General features: G+C 45.5%; 1 protein-coding gene across 1 annotated transcript; it reads right to left on the bottom strand.

The window, feature by feature from the left end:
* Nucleotides 1–1,610: 1,610 nt before the first annotated feature.
* On the bottom strand, nucleotides 1,611–10,432 carry dyrk3 (dual specificity tyrosine phosphorylation regulated kinase 3). Its single transcript, XM_033627019.2, has 6 exons — nucleotides 10,249–10,432; nucleotides 8,069–8,178; nucleotides 3,542–3,744; nucleotides 3,109–3,412; nucleotides 2,579–2,995; nucleotides 1,611–2,487 (listed from the first exon to the last, which is right to left on the bottom strand). Exons 1-6 carry the CDS (start codon nucleotides 10,289–10,291, stop codon nucleotides 1,756–1,758), a joined length of 1,809 nt encoding a protein of 602 aa, XP_033482910.1. The 5' UTR covers nucleotides 10,292–10,432; the 3' UTR covers nucleotides 1,611–1,755.
* Between the last annotated feature and the right edge of the window lie 5,406 nt (nucleotides 10,433–15,838).

Consider the following 15,838-nt stretch of genomic DNA (forward strand, 5'->3'; position numbering starts at 1 on the left):
AGACAGAGTAGAAATCCCTGACAGATTCACTTAGGAAACGAGGGACGAGAGAAAGAACTCTTTGAGCGGTGTGGTCCATACAACGTGCACCTGACCTGTGTGTCTGTGTGTTTTTGGACAGCACCATAGTTCACTATATATGTGTGAGTTTAAGAGGTTCCCTGCCCTACATGAGACGAGAGTGAGAAAAAAAAATGAGAGAGAAAAGAGATGGTGGGGGGAGGAGAGAGAATCTAGGTCAGATTGTGGAGCATGCAGACCCCCTTTGCAGACACACTCGTATACGCATTCTCTCGCTCTCAGTGGACAGAACTGCATGCATGTTCATCCATAGTCGGGACAGAGGAAGTGGAACACAGTTAATATAACATTAAGGGATGTATCAAGTATGTCTCCCTGAGAAACACTTCTTTCTTCAGTACCGTAAAAACCCTCCTTTTGTCACTGGCACGTCCTGTCAACTCCTCTACACCTCCCCCTGAAATATAAAACATCTTGGCTCATATTAAACATACCGCTCTTCATTTTATCCCGTGATCTATCTCACCTTGCGCTATTGTTCCATTAGGATTAATGCACCGCTGCCAACAATTGCAGCAGGCAAATTGGGGGGCATGGGCAGGTGACATTCACACAAACTTAACTTTCCACAGCCAACTTTCCACCCCGCAGGTGTGTATGTGCAATGACTTGCAGCTCTCCTTCTCTCTCTATATATATCAGTTTATGTGAGCCGGCCTCACACGGCAGGCTCAGTTTGTGAAGTACCAAGTGTGACGGTGACACCTTTGTGACAGTTTGAGTTCGAGTGGAGCTACTGTCCCCCTCCACCTCCTTGTTTCACTCAAATGGGGGAGATGGGAGGAGTAGGGGGCTGTAAATAGGTTGTCCTACGCCCTCTCTCCCACAGTAGCACCACGAAGCTAAAGCACACACACATACTAACGTCACATATTGAGCTGACATGCAAGCACCAGGGATCAGGAAAGGTAGAAAAGAGCGCGATTAAAAAAGACAAAGAAGCGAAGACTTATTGCTACAACAGGTTTACCTAATGCTTCACTCCATAATGCTGATCCCTCATTACCTGTGTGAAGGCCTTTGTGTTGTATACATGAGGGATAACTGTGTCAGTGTGTGTGCAGGGCCCAAACACTAGCGCATGATTCTTTTGATCTACTAAAATCATCTTGGCTGAACAAACGTTTGCTTGCTAACTCTAACGTGATAAGAGTAATCTCTGTAGCCCTTTTCAAGTTTCACTCATGTCAACACTTCCCGAGAAAGGGTGGCGTCCTCTGAGTGTTAAGAAAGAGTGTGAAGTGTGGCAAGTGACAGTGCAGGTGTGCTTGAGTGTGTTAAAAACATAATGCTCACGTGAGAACACACGCAGGTTAAAAACATTTGCTCATTTACGAAGCTCTCCACTCATACAAGGAAGGTTTTAAAAAGCATTATCTAAATCAAACCTCATCAATGGCTGCATACAGAAATTCCACAGCCGATTTCCAAAGGAAATCCTCTGTATAAAAACTTTTTTTAGAGTGTTTCTTTTATTGTCTCTCTCTCCTCTCTGTTCAGCTAATATTAAAAACCAGGAACTGGGGTGTCGACACCTCTCAGTAGAAAACAAATACAAGAACAACCAAACGAGTTTTAAAACCTAGCCTCCACTTTCTCCCGCGCTCTGACTCCTCCTGAGGAGTGCAGAGGAGGAAGAAGTGGAAGAAGAGAGGAGATTACAGGACTCTCTCTCTAAGAGACAAGTTTGGGGAGGACCGTGCGAAGAGGTATGGCCTCCCCTGAATCTCCCATCATGTTGCTCCTCAGTTTGTTGTTGGCAGCTGTGGTGCCCAAGCCAGGCCCCCCTTTGGCCAGGATTGAGGGGAAGGAGGTGCTGTGGTGCTCGGGGAGCCGTTTCACCGTGGCCCCTTGGCTCTTCTCGGTCCCTGGTAGGGGCTTGGGTAGGCGCCGATACAGCCAAGGGTGCCTGAGGGCCTGGCTGGGGGTGAGGCGAGACGAAGGGTCCCAGTCCAAACACTTCTTTATGAAGTCAGTAAAGGTGGGGTCCTCGCAGCCCTTGAGCGCAGCGCTCCACTCCTTGCTACCTGGGGGACCTCTCATCTTGCCACGGCGAGAGCGAGACCCTGTCAGCACGGTGGCCCCCGTGGGCAGGGTGTTGGCTCCGCAGTAGCGAGGGTGGCCCTTGGAGTTGATGAAGTTCTTTGCCCTTTTGGCCTGTTCCAGGACCTTCTGCGGGGGCATGCCGAGCAGCTCCATGACACAGGCCAGCTGGTCACCCTCATCCTCACCGGGGAACAGGGGATAGCCAGTCAGCAGCTCAGCCAGTATGCAGCCAAAGCTCCACATATCGATAGGAAGGCCGTAACGTGAACCGAGGATCACCTCTGGAGCTCGATAAAAACGAGACTGGATGTAGGTGTATACCCGCTGGTGTTCAAAACAGCTGGAGCCAAAGTCAATCACCTGGAAGACAGAGGAGAGACAAGAATCAATGTAGAAAACCTGCTACAGGTCTTGTACACAACTTCACAGGCCTCCCATGAATGTGTCCTACCTTGATGCCGCTGCGTCCCTGCTGTTTGAGCAGGATGTTTTCTGGCTTGAGGTCACAGTGGATGATTCTGTGCCTGCTCAGGGCCTCCAGGCACTGCAAAATGGAGTGTGCAAACTTCCTGACCAGTGGCAGGCTGAAACCCTGGAACTTGTTGCGCTTGATAAGCTCATACAAGTTCATGCTCAGCAGCTCAAAGGTCATGCAGATGTGGTTGCGAAAGGTGAAGTTTTCAAGCATGTGCACCACATTCATGCAGCCGTTCCGATCCTGCTTGCGTAGGTGCTCCAGGATACGGATCTCCTCCTGCGCCTGCCGATGGAAACGCTTCTCATTGCGCACCATTTTCAGTGCCAGGTGCTGCTGCAGTTTGTGGTCGTACACCTTAGCCACTTGGCCAAAACTACCTTTACCAATGATCTGAAGAGGGCAAGAGAGAAGCAGAGAAAAACTGGGTTAGCTAAACATCAGAAGACATTATAGTTTTATAGACAGCCTACAAACACTTCACAAAATCACAATGTATGTGAGACCTTGAGGAACTCGTAGCGGTAAGCTAGGTGGTCGTGGGCGACATGAATGTATCCTCCCTGCTCATCGTCATAGCCACAGTTGTTGTTGCCTCCAGCGACAGCAGGCCTCTTCTTGGCATTGGGTCCCACGAAGAAGATGTCAGGGTATGAGTGGATCTCACTCTGCTCCAGGGTGGTCAGCTGAGATCGGTACAGTCTCAGAGCCTGGTCAGGAGTGAGAGGGCCACAGAGCTTCCCACTGTTCCCTCCGTTCCCAACTCCATGAGAGCCAGAGGATTCACTGGAGCCCTTACTGGATTCAGTGCTGTGGCAAACAGATATGACAGAAACATGGTGTTTAATACCTTAGGTGGTGATTTATCCTGCTTTTTGGGCCAAACACACAAGGTGTTTTTAAGTTTTATTGGTGTCTTCATGAGTGTATCTTTCTCACCTGTCAACACTGTGATCCTTTGACAGGCTGGAGACCGGGGCAGGTTTACTGGGCGTCTGACCAGTGGTCCCGCTGTTCTGAGTTGCTGTGGTTATGGCGTTGATCTTCCGGTTGTTGGTGGAGTCTTCATACAGGTACTTGACCTTCAGCTGGCTACCTCGCACAGTTACCTGATCCCTCATTACAGCCTTGTTACTGACAACCTATTAGAGGCAGAAAAGAGAGAGACAGACAATGAACGAAAAGAAAGCTATTAGAAAATCCATTTGGTAAACATTCCAGCTTAGAGAGACTCTGAACAAGGTGTACACATTGACCTTCACTGTGAAGACGACGTGTAGTATGTTGTGTTGTATGAATGTGATCAATAGAGTGAAGAAAGGACTTTATGAGTGTTCATCTACAGACTAGTAAGGCAATACAGGGGCTACTTGTAGCCTGTAAGACCTTAACTGAGAGGCAACAAAACACTGTCACACACAAAATATAGATTTTTTTCAAGTCAATATTTCATACATAATAACAGAGTTTAAGAGTCTTTCAGGCTCATTTTGCAAGCAAAGAAGAGTGATGAACAGAAAAACAAAAGTAGAACGTGCGGGTTGGCAGATCTGGGCCATGTATTGTTTGATACAGGCCTTAATATCAACAGCAAACTGAGCCATTTGCAGAGATGCAGCACGCAGCAGGTGAACCAGCACAACTGGATCTAGATCCAGTGTGGCAGCCAGTTCAAAAGACTAAAAAGGCCCACCCCAAACCATAACTAATGAAAAATGATCCACATGCCAGCCAATTTGTTTGTTGGCATGCTGCAAGCGATTACGTGTAAAAGCAATTTTTGGATCAGCGTCGCATTCATCTCTTAATTTGCATGAAACACAAGCACTTAAATTCCTATGGAGCAACAGGGATTGTATTTGCATATGGACTCAACAGCCATTGTACATCTGGTAATCCTTTTACAGGGTTTGACATTCACCATGGCCTCGTGGCCTGGGGCCACAAAAAGTTACTCTGCGGCTACCAGATATCGCTGGATGGTGGCCCCCTGTGGCCACTGAGTTTTATCGAGTCTCTTGAGAGTGAATGTCTCAATTAGACTACCCATCTAAATGAAAGTTAAATAAATAAAAATCCCCATACACAACACAACATAACATTACAGTTTCACAAACATCCAGATTCATTTGCTCCTTTCAATTCAACATTCTATGACAGTGGTGAACTATACTCATCGCCAGCTAGCCCGGGCTCAAGACTACTGGCATTGCGTTGCCCCAGTAACATTAGAAAATGTGTTTGGGACGAACAGAGCTCTTCCCCGAGATGCCTCTGGGACAAAAGGGGCTTTTTATGGATGTATAACTATCGTATAGCAAAGGACAAACTGAATCCAGCAACAGATGAACGCAATTTTGTGCTCGGATCAATGGGAGGAGTGCTAGTCAGCAGCTGTGTTCTGTAGTATGTTTAGCTAATGGAGCTAATAGCTAACCACGCTAACAGAGCTAAACACAGATGGACTGAAAGTTTTTGTTTAGAGGAGCACGAAGCGTTTAACAGTTAACTGCAGTTTAATGTTACAACACAGCAAGTTTACATTAAGTAAACGTTATGTTACTGAAGTACTTCAGCTGAGTACGGTTTGGAGGAAACGTTAAAAGTAGTTTGAGGTTGGAATTACAGATTCATTCCATCAGTATTGACATTTTACCAACTTTACCACCACATATCACCTCAAATATTTACTCCATTCTGTACTGAAGGACTTGTGCTTTGATAACAGTAAGTATATGTAGTAGCTGTAACTATTGATTGCAAAGTGCTTTACACTGTGAACTAAGAGACTGTGAGATAATAAACCATATGTACAAAGATATTTTTGTTCTGTTAGTCTTTTTATTATTTAAGTGTCACAGTTAAGGAAGGCTGCGATTTGTTGTGTTAAAATGTCTTTTCTGTGGACTATTGTTTTACATATGTTTACGTTCAGGGCATCATTAATGTACATATTTAGGGGCTTGGTGGCCCGTGGGGCTAGAGCTTAAAACTAATATAACACCTATCCCTGCTTTTTGAAAATGTTTGCAGACAACCTTTTAAAAGTGACAGATCCACCTTTGCTTGGGGCGAGCAGAGTTTCAAGAAAGCTCGAGAGTCTCGCTCCTGCCTGCCAGTTAGACGGCTTCGTTTCAGCAACCCCAGGAATTCATTCCTCCTCGCTCTCTCTCTCTCTCCCTCTCTTCTCTCTCTTACCAGCGGAAAGAACCCTCCACAAGATTATGGAGCTCAAGGGAAATGACAGTCATTAAAGTTAGATTATACTCTTAAACTGTAGAAGCAGTGTGGCTGTTAATAAGACACGCTGACATAAACTCAGCTTGGCTTTCCTATATAGAGACACACAGGAGGGGCATATTTATTGGGACTGTCTAGCTGTCCCTCTTTCACGTGAACACTTCTTATTCTAATGGCTGTGTGGTTTCACCCATCTGAGGGACGAAAGATTTTGAACCCAATGTTTTCTTCTCCCATTAGCTCGCTATGCTGCCCCGTGGAGCTTCTGGCTTCGGCTTGTACACACAGCTGAGCGGGTCTCAGGCAGAAACCATGTCAGCTGATAAAGACAACAGGGAAACCTACATTAAAAGTAGGTGCTGACACGTTCAACTGAAAGAGGATTCAGCTCACAGTGTGTTTGTGTTGTAAGCTGGGGTCCTGAAATAGAGGTGGAATGCAGCAAGGGTTTCCATGCATGTAACCATATAGTCTTAACTTATGACAACAGTCCTGCTGCTGACCCAGGGTCCCATGCAGCTGTTGTCCCCAAAGCTGTACTACAAACATAGTGAATGTCATTGATTGCGCCCCTTCACCCAGACACAACGCTGGTCTGAAAATCAAAGCTTACTACATGTTGGAGCATCAACTGGATTACTGATTGACCAGGCAGGGGGCACTATTTACAAAAATCATTCTGAAGAGTGATGAGTGATGGAAATGAAAAACCACCGTTAGAGCATGAATCTTCTTTACCACCAAGTGATACGAAGGGTGGAGAGTCCTCTGTGTGCAAATCTGCACAGTGCAACAGATGGAGAAGGGCTAATCTCTTTGCTGTCAGAGAAACACCTAAGTACGCTTTTCTCCTTCTCTCAAGCACACACTCAGAGTTGCACAACTCGACACATGTAGACGCACATCAGCAAATCATGGTTTTGCAGAGATAAAAGTTGGGTCGCAGACATAACAAAACTGAGGTCTCATTAATTGTTATTGTACCACGAGCTGGAGCTAAGTGCTACTACAATTTATTTTATTAGTTTCCTCAAAAAGAACAGGGATGACGTCAGTTTATTAATTTAATGGAGCACGAGGCGACTCTGAGCACTGTGCAACAAGCTGAACTGGGGCGAGCCACTGTCAGTCACATTCAACAGAGGATATTACCTCTGTGAGCGTGACAGAAAATACAAAGGAACAAGGACAAGGCTGGAATAGAAAACTAGGCCTAACCTCTATGCAAGCAACACTGATGGGCGGATTACAGGAGACAGAAGTAGGGGAGGAGGAGGGGGAGAATGTTGATTGGTGATTTTGTTTGTGGGTCACATTTTCAAGCCCAATAAATCTTAACAATATATCAAACCAGCCTTTTTTCCCCTCTGCTGGTGCAGGAGGCGGTGGAGTATCGTTGCCTGTGCGTGTGCATTTTCTGCCAAAGGGGCTTTTCAGAGAGGCAAACATGGCAGAAAGGTCCCCTACCAGTACAGTGATGTCCTAAATATCTTTTCTGACCACCGTGCAAATAGTATTCAAACATATGACACTAAAGAAGTAATAAAAAAATCTACTGAAGCCTCTCCAGCATCTTATCAATAAGAGTTACTGTATTCCCCCAAATATGCATGACTACGCTGCAGATTAAAAACTGAAATTGGTTCTTCTATCAAGCCATTTGTCTGAGCAGATGCAGTCATGTATCAAGAAATGGAGACCATACAGTCAGTCAATATAGTGTGCTTTGGAAAATTTGCATCTTGTGAGCTGTGAAGTGCACTGCTTTGCACATTCAAACTACAAAAGTTCGACAAGGCAGTAACTGCTGTTGGATCTCTGCATTTACTTTGGCTGGAGACACAAAATGGCTACTCCACTTCAGCTAATCTGACACGGTCATGGAGAATTGCCCTTTGCAACACATGTTCTCATATCCCCTCAGGCAGTCAATCAATATAACTCACATGATCACGTGTTATTCTCATTGCAGGGCATAAAGACTTGACTGAATTCCGCACGTTGGAGATAAGAGAGGAGATAAGAGACGAGCCTGCAAATCAAGACTGAAGGAAGGAGGAGGGGTGTATATGTCATGAATGGGTACTGAGTGGGGAAGATCTCTCTGAGGAACAGGATGTCTAGAGACAGAGCGTGCTCCAGCACAGGAAATAGAGCTTTGGGCATAAATGCGCCTGTGTTTTTGTGTGTGTATTTTTGTCTGTGTCAGTGTGTGTGTGTACTTACAGTGTGTTTGGGCATAGGGGGCAGCCCAGATGGACTATTTGTATCCGCTTCGTCCTTAAGGATGTGGTCTGTCCTCATGTACGAGTCATACAGACCGTCACCATGGCGTGCTGATGGAACAGAGATGGACAAACAAATCAGCGTGATAGTGTGGAATCATCAAATCTGCAACACAGACGCACTCAGGGATAAAGGCTGAGGATGACGTTCAGAGGTCTATGGAATGCAATCTAATCTCCAGAGAGGCAGACAATCCCCTGTTTGTTTGAACCAGGCAAAGTCCCATTGATTATTTCATCAATCAACCTACCAGCTGCAACGTGTACCTTGAAACTAAAACAAATAGTTTGGTATGGCCCGACAAATCCTGAGCGCTAACCTTAGCAGGACAGCCCCACAACACTGGTCTCTGTAGACCGGCGGGGATGCACATTGTCTGCCACAACATCCTAACCCACATTTACTGTGAAAAGGCCATTATTAGCAGATACATCCATTGTATCTATTGTGTCCAATACATTGTATCCAAGGCCAGAGCGCCAACCTGACCAGCTTAGATAGGGCTTAGGGTCCCAGATCGCTAGCTCTGCAAGTGGTATTATTGGCCTAATGGGGGTAACAGATGCCTCTGTGACGACAGCATCTTTCCGTCTGCCCATCTGTCCATTCAGGCCGAGTCATGTAGTGCACACACACCAGGTGTGCTCAGAAATAGAGCCCATATGGAAGGATGCGGGCGCTTGTCATTCAATAGTGCTGTGTGTGCATGCTCACCTCCGTGGCATCGAGCCAATGTGAAATGACATGGACAGAGTAGATGGACAAGGGGAGTACTGGGGACTGTATGAAGAAGCCAGTTACTCAAATAACAAACCTCCATCAGCCGGCTGTTCGCCTCGACTGTCATTTAGCCCACAAGTTGTCACTTCAATACAAGTATTCATCTCTGACGGCTTGAAATAAGGCCGAGCAGCCTGTTAGCATAAGCCATTTATAGGGTTATTGTGTTGGGTTAGCTCATTAGCAAATGCCCCAAACTGTGGCAGGTCGGGTGTTCTGTCTGTCTGGCCCCTGAGAGTGCCGTAACCATGTGCAGGTGCGTCAGAGGCCCATGTCCCTTGCGTTCGTCAACAGACCAGCTCCGGGACAGATTAGACCTGCTGCCTGGATACAGATGCATTAGACCTGCACAGCACAGCAAACAGAGGCATTAGGGCTCCACACACAATATTGGGCAAGCACAGGCCTCATTAGCCCTCTGGAAACTCCTAATTACTCAGCAGGGGCTCAGCATCTGACTTTGTTGTCCAAGCAAACTTTCTCAGGGAAGAAAAAAGAATCAAAGAGCTCAAACTTCTATGTAACCAAACATCCAGTGTACTATGTCCAACTGGCGCCCAGCTCTCCACACTGTGAAAATCCTTTCTGAACAGCAAAGGCTAGAGAACAAGGTTCAAGCAAACATATGTACAGTAGATCATGTGTCATGAAACGTGGGAGTGTAGTGGGGCTAATTCACAGACTTTTGTCCTCCTCTTCCTGGTATCATGGACAAAGTGTCTCTTTGCAGACAATAAATTCAATGTACACCATATGGTACATCTGACAGAGGCCTGAGAGCAATGTCACAAACTGTTCTTACAGTTTCTAATACACAAAAGAAGAAATGGCTACTACCCCAAGCACACAAGTTTAGGTCAGTGAGGGTACAAACTCCAAAACAGCTGTTAAGAAAGTAGCTGACATTTGTCAAGGCTCATCAAACCTTGATAAGACAATTAAATGCTTATGGGCAAGACGTATAAACAACGCAGAGCTTCCTGGGCTGTCCTCCAAAACATGCACAGTCTGGTGATTGAGATGCAAAGCAAAGAAAACAAGTTTACGACTCGCGTCTTCTAAAACACCTACAGTAGCTACATCTGTCCATTCTCTGTCCACTGAATCACACGATGCCACATGTAACCCAGGAGCCAAGAAATAATGTCAATCACAGCCATTTTAGGCACAAGATATCTCAGTAAACGCCAACAAGAGTTGCTTGAGGTCGAAACTAACGCCACGCAGGCAGCTGGTGTTCGTTTCGCTTTAATTTGCACGAACAAAAACAAAAGCAACACGTCGACAACACTTAGGAAACAAAGTTAGTGACAAAGACTGCAACACTGTGCTGTAGTTACCTGTTGCTATTGGGCCATCTGGTTTTCTGCTTATTATCATCATGGTTGCAATTAATATGTGATGCCAGCATCCGAAATGGAGAGGAAAAAATCCCGAGTAAAAAAAGTGGAAACAAAAGATTCAAACTAGAGTCACGTAGCAAACTTGACTAAGAGCATTTGTGAGTGTGCCGTGGCTCGGCAGTGTTTGCTTAAGTCCAAGAGCCCTGGAGTTGTGGTTTAGACTCAGCTAACTCTAGTTTTTTTTCTCTCTCTCCTTGGTGTTAACTAGTTTTCCCCTTGGCTTTCACTGTCATTTATCCTTGTTTTATTAAAACCACAGAGGTGTGCATTCAGCGTGCTGGCTAACATTAGCCTTGGCTGCAGTTTGAAAAACCTGAGCAGGCGGTGGGGGTCGTCTCCCTCAGCTAGCTAGCCAGCTAGCTCGCACAGCCACAAAAACACTCGTCCGCCCGAGAGCCGCTCCCTCTGTTAAAAATAGTTTGAGTCCAAATATTACAGCTTGGTGGTCTGACCCGTGTGCCCCTCGCCTTTCTCTGTCGGTACAGTGAGTCGGTCCAGAGCACCATTCCCGTGCTTATTCCCGGTTAGCTGAGTTTGTAGTTAGCAAGCAGCGATGCTACCGCTCGGTGAACCCCCACGATACTGCCCTCCTTCGGGACAGCTTGGGGGCCGCTTCGCTGGTCTTCGGGGATGGCTAGCCGAAATAGGCTAGGTCGCTAGCTGTACTCGAGCCCCATGTTGAGTGCAGAAACAACCGGAGCATCGCCTTCGCAGAAAAGCTTCACCTGCACTCTCGGTCCAATAAAGCGGCAGTGTTTAATCCTTCTTCTCTGCGGTGCGAGTATCTTATTCGACGCAGCTGTGTGTTGTTGCTAAGGGCGTCTTCAGTGAGCCCGGAGTCAGCAGGCAGACAGAGGGAGGGAGCGGGGCGGTGCCTAGCGGGCAGCAGACAGCCAGCAGAAGGGCGCCCCGCAGCGTCCACCTGGAGCTCTGCACTGAGGCCAACGTGAGAGTGGGCTCCTGCCAATGTGTCCAACATTTGCTCCATTATAAAACTGCCAGTAGAATAAAGCTTGAATTACACACCAGGATTTCTGGCTCGAGTCATTATAAAAGATGACATTTTCAGTTATTCATGTTAATAAAGCATTAAAAATGGTTATTACATCTAAGCTGTTGTTATAAACCATTAATAAAGTGTAATTAGCATTAAGTCTGCAGTTATAAATATTATCAAGTCATTATTAGAGTTTAATGACAACAATCCAAGACTGCAGGCGCGTGCTGAGTGTTATTAATTATTAAAAAGCACAGGTGGAACCAAGTCATTGTTTTGAAAGGTCACAAGTCTTTGTAAGTCCCAAATCAAAACTGAAAAGTCTTGAGTCAAGTTCCAAGTCAAAATTGACAAGTCCTGTGTCGAATCCTAAGGCAAAACTGACAAGTCCAGAGTCAAGTCCCACATCAAAACTGACAAGTCCCAAGTCGAGTTCCAAGTCAAAATTGAAAAATCCAGAGTCAAGTTCTAAGTCAAAACTGACAAGTCCCAAGTCAAGTCCCCAGTCAAAACTGACAAGTCCCAAGTCAAAACTGACAAGTTCCAAGTCAAGTTCCAAGTCAAAATTGAAAAGTCCCAAGTCGAGTTCCAAGTCAAAACTGACAAGTCCCAAGTCAAAACTGACAAGTTCTGAGTCAAGTTCCAAGTCAAAATTGAAAAGTCCCAAGTCAAGTCCCAAGTCAAAACTGACAAGTCCCGAGTCAAGTCCCAAGTCAAAACTGACAAGTTCCGAGTTAAGTCCCAAATCAAAACTGAAAAGTCTTGAGTCAAGTTCCAAGTCAAAATTGACAAGTCCTGTGTCGAATCCTAAGGCAAAACTGACAAGTCCAGAGTCAAGTCCCAAGTCAAAACTGACAAGTCTCGAGTCAAGTTCCAAGTCCTAAACAAGTCATAACGTCCTCCACATAAAGTGTAATGCCAGTGTAACAACAGAGTAGCCTAACAATCTATTACATTTATAAAAATAATGAATGTTCTCAGGGTGGCATGATGGTGCAGTGGTTAGCACTGTCTCCTCACAGCAAGAGGGTTCCTGGTTCGAATCGAGGGTGGGGGGGGCCCTTCTGTGCTTCTGTGGAGTTTGCATGTCCTCCCCATGCCAGCATGGGTTTTCTCCGGGTACTCCAGCTTCCTCCCACAATCCAAAGACATGCAGGTCAATTCGTGATTCTAAATTGACTGTAGTTGTGACCCTGTCCATGGTGTAACCCGCCTCTTGCCCAGTGTCAGCTGGGATAGGCTCCAGCCCCCCCACGACCCTCAACAAGATAAGCATCTACAGAAAATGAATGAATGAATGCTTTCAAAAATGTTTACTTTTTTTTGTTAAAATAAGTTTGTTAGAAGTTGTTACGGCAAAGTAGAGTTGAAACGATTACTCTATCAGTTAGTTGATCAGAAGACTAAGTCCAAACTAAGTATTTCTGAGGGAAAGTGTGAAAAAAATCACTGGTTCTAACTTTATGGAAGTAGTACATAGTTTTCTTAGTTCTCCTTGGAGTATTGGTCTGACAGTTGTAAAGCATCAGCTCAGCCTTTTTTTTTACTTGTTAGAAACCAAACAGCATATTGATAAATAATGGACCTGATAATGAAGCTAACCACTAGTTGCAGACCAAGGGCTAAGAAGACCTCTGCTCAGGCCCACACAGTGCTGTTGGTCTTTCACTTTGCATACCCTGTCAAGAAAGCTGAACCATGGACTGAAACTGGAGAGGGTATGGAGATCTATACAGGGCTAGATATAGTTAGGGGCAGGGCGGAGGACAGGCGGAGTGAGACCAGGCAGGCATGAGAAGGGGAACAGGCTAAATTCAGACAGTGATACATGCTTGGCAGAGGGTCATGCTAATCTTAGCTCTTTCTCAGAGGTGAGAAGAGGGGCCCGTCTATATTTGCTGCCATAAATAAGCATACTGACACAGTTTTAGGTGGCCCTCTGGGCAGCAGCCAGCCCTTAAGGCCAGCTTGGCTGTGCTGATTATTCTTAGATGGTGGTGTATAGAGAGAGTAGGGTGACAATGGCTATAAACTGATCTGCTTATTGCACTTTCCTCTCAAAAGGGTTCAAGGTGTAAGTGTGTGGACGGTGAGGCACTCTAATCACAGCCAGTGAATTTACAACCCCAGCAAGAGATGGGACCAGGTGCAAAGCTACCTATAGGTCCGTGCGGGGGTTGTGGGTTCTGGCTGTATTTGGTCTCAGAGCCTGTGACGGACACTGACACCTGTGGGTTTACTGATCTAACACCTCATTTTGAATGCCCTTTGAAAACAGGTCGCATCAGGAAAAGTATTGTGTAAAACAGTGGGTGTCACTGCAAAACCTTAATGTTTTATCATTTCAAGCATAACAGGACATATGAAAACAAAATCATTCACGTGCATGTGGGCATTTACACTCACAGTTTACATTCTGCATGTTATACTTAGAATTTAGATGAAGTACTGCCACCTGCTGGTGATTTGAAAGCAATGCAAGGTTGCCTCTGTGATGAAAACCTCAGATGAAAAGCTCAGCACTTTCTACTTGGGGCATGCCTGGACAACACATCAGCTCAAATCACTGAACCACTAAATGTTTCATTAAGTGTCTCTATTAAGAGATATTAAAACTCAATCAATCTAATCTGCAGTCACTAAAACCTTGAATATACTGTCTCCAATATGACTATGATGTGCACATAATAGCAGTAACTAAAGCAAATTTCTGGTTCCTTTGCAGTGATTCTCATTCGATTGGTTGGTTGTGATTCAGTGTCTAGCTCAACCCAGCCGCCACTTTATTAGGTACACCTTGCTTGTACTGGGTTGGCCCCCTTTTGCCCCTGAAGAACTGCCTTAATTCCTAATGATGTAGGTCCAACAAGGTGATGGAAGCATTCTTTAGAGACTGTGGTCCACATTGACATGATAGCATCACACAGTTGGTGGAGGACTGACGGCTGCACATCCATGATGCTCCCGTTCCACCACATCCTAAAGGTGCTCTACTGGATTGAGATCTGGTGACAGCAGAGACCATTTGAGCACAGTGAACCACTGAACAAGTTTGAGATGATTTGAGCTTTGCCACATGGCGTGTTGTCCTGCTGGAGGTAGGTATTCGAAGATGGGTACACAGTGGTCATAAAGGGACCGACATGGTCAGCACACTGTGGCTCAGAGAGAGTGGGTCGTCCACCAATCAGAAGATCAGCAGTTCAATCCCCGGCTCCTCCAGTCTGCATGTCGAGGTATCCTTGAGCAAGATATTGAACCACAAATTGCTCCCAATGATGCTTCCATCGGGTGTGTGAGTGTATTTAAAACTGAGTAGCAGGTGGCACCATGTATGGTAGCCTCGACCACATGTGTGAATGGGTGAATGTGACTTGTAGCGTCAAAAGCGCTATGAGTAGTCGGATGACTAGAAAGGCGCTATACAAATGCAGGTCCGTTTATCATTTACCATCCACGAGTAGGCTGTGGCATTTGAACAATTCTCAGATGTTAGTATGAGGCCCAAAGTGTGCCAAGAAAATATCCCCCACACCATAACCACCAGTCAAAATTGTTAATACAAGGCAGGATGGATGGCTCATTGGATATTTATTAAGAGCATTCTCTGTAAACCCCAGAGTTGGTTGTGCATGAAAATCCCATAGACCTGTGACATCACCCATTGGTGAGCCTCACGTTTGGTATGTTGGCTATCACCATATTGGATTTTTGGAACCGGAAGTGACCCGAGGTGACTGTATTTGGACAAATTTAAAATTTGTCCTACATAAAAATGAACCCTTGTACAGATGTAATGAACAGGGAAATGAGCTATAGAGACCAAAACTGTTGTTGTACTAGGCTGTTGACAGGTTTATTTCTGCTCTAAAGTTGGGCATTTTAACATGAGCATCTATGGGGATTGAATCAGTTTTGGAGTCAGCCTCAAGTGGCCATTATAGGAACTGCAGTTTTTGGCACTTCTTGTTGACTTCATTTCTCAGCCTCTGAGATAGTCTCGCGTGACCAGCCAATTCATCTTTCGTTTTGTAATAGAAATGGGCGGGGATATCCAGACCACGTGACGGTGTTGCCATAGGTGCGGCACATATGTTACATGTAACAGAGACGTTGCAGCTCTGCAATATAGCTAAATCAAATGAAATCATATCCATTTTAATCTCTTCTTGCGATGCACTGAACACTTCCTTTTCTGTTTTGTACTATGGACAACAATGCGGGGAATAGCAGTTCCAGTGTAGGTGGGTGTAAGGCAAAGCTAATCAGCCGTTGGTCAAGGAAGTACGGAAGTACACAGATTTGGATCCAATCACATCACTGCCGCTGGGAGCCAGCGCTAGTTCTATTACAACTTTCCTGTGGGAATGTCCACAGACGACAGAATCAGCCACCGTGCTGACATCATCAGTGTCTGTGTAAGAGACTATCCCTGAGATTGCTGCTTTGAAAATCCTAGTAGATTAGCTGTTCTTGAAATACTCTAACGAGCCCATCTGGTACCAACAACAATGCCATGTTCATAGTCAC

This window comes from Epinephelus lanceolatus, chromosome 1, assembly GCF_041903045.1.
Source record: "Epinephelus lanceolatus isolate andai-2023 chromosome 1, ASM4190304v1, whole genome shotgun sequence".
NCBI lineage: Eukaryota > Metazoa > Chordata > Actinopteri > Perciformes > Serranidae > Epinephelus > Epinephelus lanceolatus.